Source organism: Saccostrea cucullata, unplaced genomic scaffold (genome assembly GCF_032062105.1).
Source record: "Saccostrea cucullata isolate Sc308-1 unplaced genomic scaffold, CSIRO_AGI_Scuc_v1 ctg9622, whole genome shotgun sequence".
NCBI lineage: Eukaryota > Metazoa > Mollusca > Bivalvia > Ostreida > Ostreidae > Saccostrea > Saccostrea cuccullata.
Genome location: NW_026937547.1, coordinates 3,792 through 11,486, shown reverse-complemented (window position 1 = coordinate 11,486; position 7,695 = coordinate 3,792). Strand labels below are relative to the sequence as shown.

At 41.9% G+C, this 7,695-nt stretch overlaps 2 protein-coding genes across 2 annotated transcripts; one reads left to right on the top strand and one right to left on the bottom strand.

Moving 5' to 3' along the window:
• Window positions 1-2,911: 2,911 nt before the first annotated feature.
• Window positions 2,912-3,554, top strand: LOC134248358 (zinc finger protein 596-like). Its single transcript, XM_062730761.1, has one exon. The coding sequence runs from the start codon at window positions 2,970-2,972 to the stop codon at window positions 3,552-3,554; it is 585 nt and encodes a 194-aa protein (XP_062586745.1). The 5' UTR covers window positions 2,912-2,969.
• Window positions 3,555-5,057: 1,503 nt separating this feature from the next.
• Window positions 5,058-7,188, bottom strand: LOC134248363 (uncharacterized). The gene is made up of 2 exons (XM_062730767.1): window positions 7,108-7,188; window positions 5,058-6,992 (listed from the first exon to the last, which is right to left on the bottom strand). Exons 1-2 carry the CDS (start codon window positions 7,186-7,188, stop codon window positions 5,058-5,060), a joined length of 2,016 nt encoding a protein of 671 aa, XP_062586751.1.
• Between the last annotated feature and the right edge of the window lie 507 nt (window positions 7,189-7,695).

The window sequence follows — 7,695 nt, the reverse complement described above, 5'->3', positions numbered from 1 at the left end:
ACATAATTCAATTAAAGTTGTAACCCAGTCTATGCTTCTAGTGGTTAAATGATCTTGCAACCTTGACCTTTTGTCTTTTGATCTCATCATAAGCATGGTCTTAAGTTCTCCACACTTCAGGTATCCGCCCCATATTTGCCTCAGATTCAATGGAATGCATAACAGATATGAATAGACTGAAAACTCTGTTATAATATTTATGCTTAAGATCAGTATGTAAGTGTAGAACATGCATAATTTATGCCCTTGTCCTGGTTTGAAGAGTTATCGCCTTTTAATTTTATTCAATAACAAGAGGCCCAGGGGCCACATCGCCCACCTGAGCACATCGGCTAGGAAAAAGCACATGAGGATGATTTCACATGAGTTTCATCTTTCCTGTCTCAATGGTTCTTGAGAAAAAGATTTTTAAAGATTTTTCCTATATATTCCCATGTAAAACTTTGATCGGCCATTTTGGCCCCACCCTACCCCGGAGGTCATAATTTGAACAAACTTAAATCTACATTACCTGAGGATAATTCCTCATAAGTTTCATCTTTCCTGACCCAGTGATTTTTGAGAAGAAGATTTTTAAAGACTTTTCCCATATACTCTTATGTAAAACTTTGATCTGCCATTTTGGCCCCACCATACCCCCGTGGGTCATGATTTGAACAAACTTGAATTTACACTACCTGAGGATGATTCCACATAAGTTTCATCTTTCCTGGTCCAGTGGTTCTTGAGAAGAAGATTTTTTAAAAATGCCATTAATTTTTCTCTAGTTCATAATTATCTCCCCTTGGAAAAGGGTGTGGCCCTTCATTTGAACAAACTTGAATTTCCTTTACCCAAGGATACTTTGTAGCAAGTTTGATTGAAATTGGCCCAGTGGTTCTTGAGAAGAAGATGAAAATGTGAAAAGTTTACGACAACGACGACAACAAAGGACAAATTTTGATCATAAAAGCTCACTTGAGCCTTCGGCTCAGGTGAGCATAAAAGTAAAAGTAGAAAAATATCTCAGGTATAGAATCCGGAAGGGCCATGCAATTCACTATCGCATCATCGAGCGCGATTATGCGATGATGATGAAGCGACGGTGCAGTTACGATGAAGCGATGGTGCGATATGGCGCGTTGACGAATATGTGATGGCGCGATAATGCGATGACAATGGTATAGTACGATGGAGCGATAATGCAACGATGATGGCGCGATTACGATGAAGGGATATTCATTATCGTCATCGCACCATCGTCATCGCGCTATCGCACCTAGGCTTCATCGTCATCGAACCATCGCTTCGTCGTCATCGCATTATCGCGCTCGATGATGCGATAGTGAATTGCATGGCCCTTCCGGATTCTATACCTGAGATATTTTTCTACTTTTACTTTTATGCTCACCTGAGCCGAAGGCTCAAGTGAGCTTTTATGATCAAAATTTGTCCTTTGTTGTCGTCGTTGTCGTAAACTTTTCACATTTTCATCTTCTTCTCAAGAACCACTGGGCCAATTTCAATCAAACTTGCTACAAAGTATCCTTGGGTAAAGGAAATTCAAGTTTGTTCAAATGAAGGGCCACACCCTTTTCCAAGGGGAGATAATTATGAACTAGAGAAAAATTAATGGCATTTTTAAAAAATCTTCTTCTCAAGAACCACTGGACCAGGAAAGATGAAACTTATGTGGAATCATCCTCAGGTAGTGTAAATTCAAGTTTGTTCAAATCATGACCCACGGGGGTATGGTGGGGCCAAAATGGCAGATCAAAGTTTTACATAAGAGTATATGGGAAAAGTCTTTAAAAATCTTCTTCTCAAAAATCACTGGGTCAGGAAAGATGAAACTTATGAGGAATTATCCTCAGGTAATGTAGATTTAAGTTTGTTCAAATTATGACCTCCGGGGTAGGGTGGGGCCAAAATGGCCGATCAAAGTTTTACATGGGAATATATAGGAAAAATCTTTAAAAATCTTTTTCTCAAGAACCATTGAGACAGGAAAGATGAAACTCATGTGAAATCATCCTCATGTGCTTTTTCCTAGCCGATGTGCTCAGGTGGGCGATGTGGCCCCTGGGCCTCTTGTTATTGAATAAAATTAAAAGGCGATAACTCTTCAAACCAGGACAAGGGCATAAATTATGCATGTTCTACACTTACATACTGATCTTAAGCATAAATATTATAACAGAGTTTTCAGTCTATTCATATCTGTTATGCATTCCATTGAATCTGAGGCAAATATGGGGCGGATACCTGAAGTGTGGAGAACTTAAGACCATGCTTATGATGAGATCAAAAGACAAAAGGTCAAGGTTGCAAGATCATTTAACCACTAGAAGCATAGACTGGGTTACAACTTTAATTGAATTATGTCTTTAAATGAACATAATCCTTTTTGGTTTTGATTTCTGTCCTTATTCTTAAGTCCCTGAATTACCTTGTTTAATTCATCAAACTAACTCCCGAAATATTGGGAAGTTCTTCATATACAATCCTAATTTCTATCCCATTTTTACATTGTGTTTAAATCCCGTTTTTGTGTTTCTAACAATATTTTGTTTTGTTTCAGACAAGGCATCTGTCAGCAAACTCTAAAGGACCCCTGTGTTCTCATCACCAACGATGATTTCTACCGCGTACCAGCCATATCATCAGGTGTCTCAGCCAGTCAGCAGTCTTACTATCATACGGGACCTTCCCTTGGTTTGGAGGAAGATCTTCCCATTCCTGATTTCAACCATCTTCCTTCCAGCCTGGAGGAAGAAGATAACAACAACCACACCAATACTCTAAGGTCCGCAATTTTCCAGAAGATCCTTAACAGCGATCCGCAGCTCAACAGAAAACTGAAGAGGAGCCATCATGTTGCTAAGAAGTTTCAGCAGACACCAAGCAACCTATCCGACTGTGTTTACCAAACTTCGTTGACCCCTGACACTACTGATGATGGCACCTTTAGTGACCTGGCGTCCAGCATCATGGATGACGAGTTTGACGGCGGATACTGCAGTTTCAGTGACAATGCCTCTGTGAATTCCAGCGGATCGATCTCTCCAAATTCCTCCGCGGTTGAACTTTTGCAACAAAAGCTTTTCTGTGACGTTGATGTGAAAACCGAGTGTTCGAAGTTCGAAGAAGTGTGCTCCAATTTGGACAAGATAAGCAAAACGTGTGACGAAACGACGAAATCGGTTACCTATGTTGTGAAGTCGATGCCCAAACCAGCTAAATACCAGTGTAATGTATGTGGGAAAATCTACAAAGGAAACACAAATCTCAACTACCATATGGCGACACACACCGGAGTACGTCCTCACAAGTGTTCCGTCTGCGGGAAAGCCTTTACCCAGAAGTCCACACTGCGTACTCACTTCCGGATCCACACTGGCGAAAAACCGTACAAATGCAGGACTTGTGTGCGCGCATTCGCCGACTACTCCACGTGTATGAAGCATGAGCGTACCCACAGCGGTGAGAAGCCTTACGCATGCCCAGTGTGCGGGAAGTGTTTTGCCCAGTCCGGAAATATGCTCCGTCACCGCCAGACACACAAGAAAAACTGATGCAAGTGCTCACATTCTAATACTCCAAACACAAGTGCCAAGTCATTTTCAGAATCTCTGAATACAAACGAAAAATAAGAGGATGCAATCCATCAACAGACTTGTTCAAGAACATGTTTTTATTGTGTTGAAATGTTAATGCAGAACTCTCATTAACATTTCGTTTTCATAATGTTGAATGTTTGTGCAGAAAATTGTGTATAACATTTAATTAATGTCATGTGTTTTGAATGTATATAATTGTTTTGATGTTAAGGTGCTTTGAGATTATTTTGTAAGATATAATTATAATTACTGACTTGTTAATAAATATGAAAACTTTTACTGAAATTGTTTGAGTAATATTTTGCTATTCATAGAGATAGGAGAGAGCGGGATTTGAAAGCTATACATATATTATAAGGTACATGAAAGCAAATTCCTATGTACAACTTGGTATACATGTATATTGAATAATGAGTATTCGCATGTTAAAATGTTATTGGTATTTGCTGTTTTCAAATAGCTAAGCACTTTATCTTAAAAAAAGGAGGGGGATTCGAAAATCGCAAATTCTACAGACATAAACATGCTTTAATTTGCATACAGTATCATACCATAATATCTAGAGTAACCAATTTAAAGAAGTGTAAGCGGGTTGCCATTCCCGATAACACCAGACGGTTTTTTCGGGCATGGGGGTGATCCAGTCTCTATTGTTCACTAATGTCTTGACGAATTCTGTTTTGCCCGATTTCGAGGGTCCAGCAATCACCATGGTAAACTCGTGTTTCAATTGAAAAGAAGGGAGGGGTGTCTCCTCGGAATACATGTTGATCAATGAAGAAAAAGTTGGGTTCAGGGTCTTATTTATAGTTAACACAGAAATAGGCGTTTGGACTGTTGAATCTCGCCTCAACAAATGGGGCAAAAATGAAAGGAAGGAGCACACAAAGCACAGCAGCACACGTGTCCGCAAGGTAGAAAAACGATTTGTAATTCCTCGTCTAAACAAATGTGACATTTTCCTCGAGCCTGGACGTCTGGTTCTGGGTTCAGTAGAGGTTTGATCTCAGGTAAAGGTTTATATCCCTGCTGATCTAAACCCGCAATGAACACATTCATCACCCATCCTCGTCCCTTATACAGATTGATGTAAGGACAGTTGGGGTTCCAATAAGCATGTTCTACACAAGGATCGTCCTCGGGATCCCAATTACTAAAAATCATTCCACAATGAAAACAGGTAGCGTTATCTTTCACTCCCCTGTAGTAAAACCCGGCTCGAGCTAGGTCTGGTATTTTTCCTAAGAGAGGTTCTGGCCATCCCTGCTCAAAAGTAGCTTCTCTCTTTGAGAGCCGAGCATACTGGGGATAACGCATGGGTTGATCTAGCAATTTCTCAGTCATGACTGAACTTTTGATTTGTATTGCTCCCCTTTTTATAGGGAAGAAGAAAAACAACAACACATAAAAAAACAATTCAATTTTTTTTTAATTCAAAAAGTCAAACATATCAACATATCAATAACCATAAGGTAAAGTGTTATAAGAGGGTAACAATTGTCTCTTATCATATACAATTCTATACTTTTTCTCTAAAGGTTTGTTCACGAGCTCATGATCACGAGTCCTCTGGATTTTGTCGGGATAAGGGACTGTGACTTCCTCTATTTCTCCTTTGAGCATTTTTTCTAAAGTCTCTGGGCACACGATCTGGGAGGTACGATGGTTGAGAGTGATTCCTTTGACTTTATGAACCTCGGTTCCTTTGGCCGTCCGGTAAGCATAATTTTTAGGGCCTGCCGACATGAATTTGATGATGTGATCCCCGTCTAATTCGTCGGTCCATTCTCCTAAACTATTACCCAAGGTAGGATTAAAGGCTCCTTCCCGATGTTGGTAAATGATACTGTCCGTATCGAAATAAAGGACCCGATCTCCTAAAGGTTGTAAAGTCTCGTAGAGGTGTAAGCGGGCATGCGCGGTAGTAAAACAAGCCAGGACCACGTTTCCAAAGGGACATTCTTCGACGAATTCCTGTTTGTCTTGATAATTCACTAGCATCTTGTCCTCATTGGAGTCCTCTTTATTGACTAAGAGTTGCATGCCCTTGATGTCGAGAGTCGAATCTTGTAAGAGTTGCTGTAATTCCTCTTCTTCGTCCAAGTATCTGGTTTTGGGTAATAACAAGCGTTGAGCAAATTTTCCCCACAGACAATTTAAAAAGAGTTTAGCAATGGTTCTTCTCACTGGATTCTTCTCGATACTGAGAATGTCCATTCGGATGCCTGTTTTGTCGAAGACTTGATATATGTAATCTTGTTCTTGTTCTGAGGTCTTACAGTCGGGGGGAAATCCGGAGGCTTCCTGTTTGATCTTGAGGAAGGTATCGATGTAAGATCTGAATAAATCCTGACTGCTTTCTTTAAAATGCCATACTTCGTAGATTCGATCTAAGGTATATCCCATGTCTAGGGCTTTATGTAATTCGGTCGTCACCCAAGTACCCGTGAGACTACGTTCCTGGTCGGTGTGTGGACATCGATCTTGAGACGTAGAGTCCTGTCGTTCGGCACACGTGCGACATAAGGGAAATAATAACTTGCCTCCCGTCCGATAAGGTAATACGGGGTGATAGAGGTTTCGGGGAGGTAAGACCCGACAGTGAATGAGACCGAAATAACTTCTCACGTCCTGGAACTCGTCTGTGATGATCTCGGGATGCCCTACGGGAAATGGTCTGTGTTTCAACACGTAAGGGTATAGGGAACAAACGTCCACGTATCTCATGTCCCCTTCCTCACAATATAATCGGGTGGCATTGGTCCGACCTCCGTACAGGGCTTCTCGAGGTTTCAAAGGATCGGGAATGTCCAGGTTTCCTACAAATTGCTGTAAACTCTCATCTTTTTGCACTTGCTGATCGAAATCGTGCTCCCAGATACCACGGACGGTATACCCCATGTTTTCTAAATCGCCAGTCCTTCTGAGGGTTTCTTCGTGTAATTGCTGGTAAGTATATTGGGTCCGGTGAGGATGAGTTTCGGTCTGTAAACTGGGATAGCAGGTGGGGCATCCGTGCCAATAGCACCCGTAAAATTCGTAGACGGTGCGAGTCGCTTCCTGGTATCCGTCGACGGTATAATTTCCGATCTGGATTTCGCCCCCGTTTCTGGCATGTTGTATGTGACATCCAGTCTGTTGACTCATCCAGGTGAGCCACCGACAGGCTTTAGCCGAATATTGTCGTGCCGGTTGATACCCGAGGTTCGGAATGATGGCTATGGTCTCTTCAGGCATGAATTGTCGACGGTAGGCTAAATTAGCAGCACTGGCAAAAGTGATGGATTCCTGGAAAGGGTCCACATTGACCAAACTCTTGAGGGTGGCTCTAAACTTTGCACAGCATCGGCGTAAAATGTCGACGTCCGAGACACAATACCCTACAAACTCTTTCTGGAAATCAAACACTTTCCCCCCTCTGTTGGTCGTACCATTGGAAAAAAGCTTTTCGTCCGCTGGTAGACATTTCGTCCGGTTTGTAGAAAGCTGCCGGTGGATAAGGTCCTACGTAATTCTGGTTCTGTTCCGTATTGAAAAAGTGAGGGAAATAGCCTTTCTTCAATTCGTCGAATCCGAAAGCGGAGGGCATCTTGGCTAATGCAAACGGTAAGAAACTATACGAGTCGATGAATTTCAGTCCGCATATTTCCATGTATAAGATCTTACTGCCGGTCATGATGACGTTAGGTTTCAGGCAAGAGGAATGCACCAGGTGATTCAAAATGAACTGTCCGTCGTAGCCTTTGAAGTTATGGGCGATGATGATGGCCTCGTCGTGTACTAAAGTGGAATTCTTAGTACCTGTAGTGGGTTGTAATAACCAGTCCATGAACTTCTTTAAGGTGTCTGGTCCTTGAAATAGGTGCTGACGGGGTCCCATGTGTTGAGGTGCTGACGGGGTCCCATGTGTTGACAATGAGGACAGGGTTGGTCTATGGGTAAGTGACTGCAATGTTGACAGACGCGGTGTGCCACACACAGATTAGGGATGTGAATGCCGGTTTCCTGAGTGCATTCGAAATCGAAATAGATGTAAAACTCTAAGGTCCCTTTCCCCTTCTTCTTCTTCTGGGGCTTCTGTTGTACGTAGCACTGA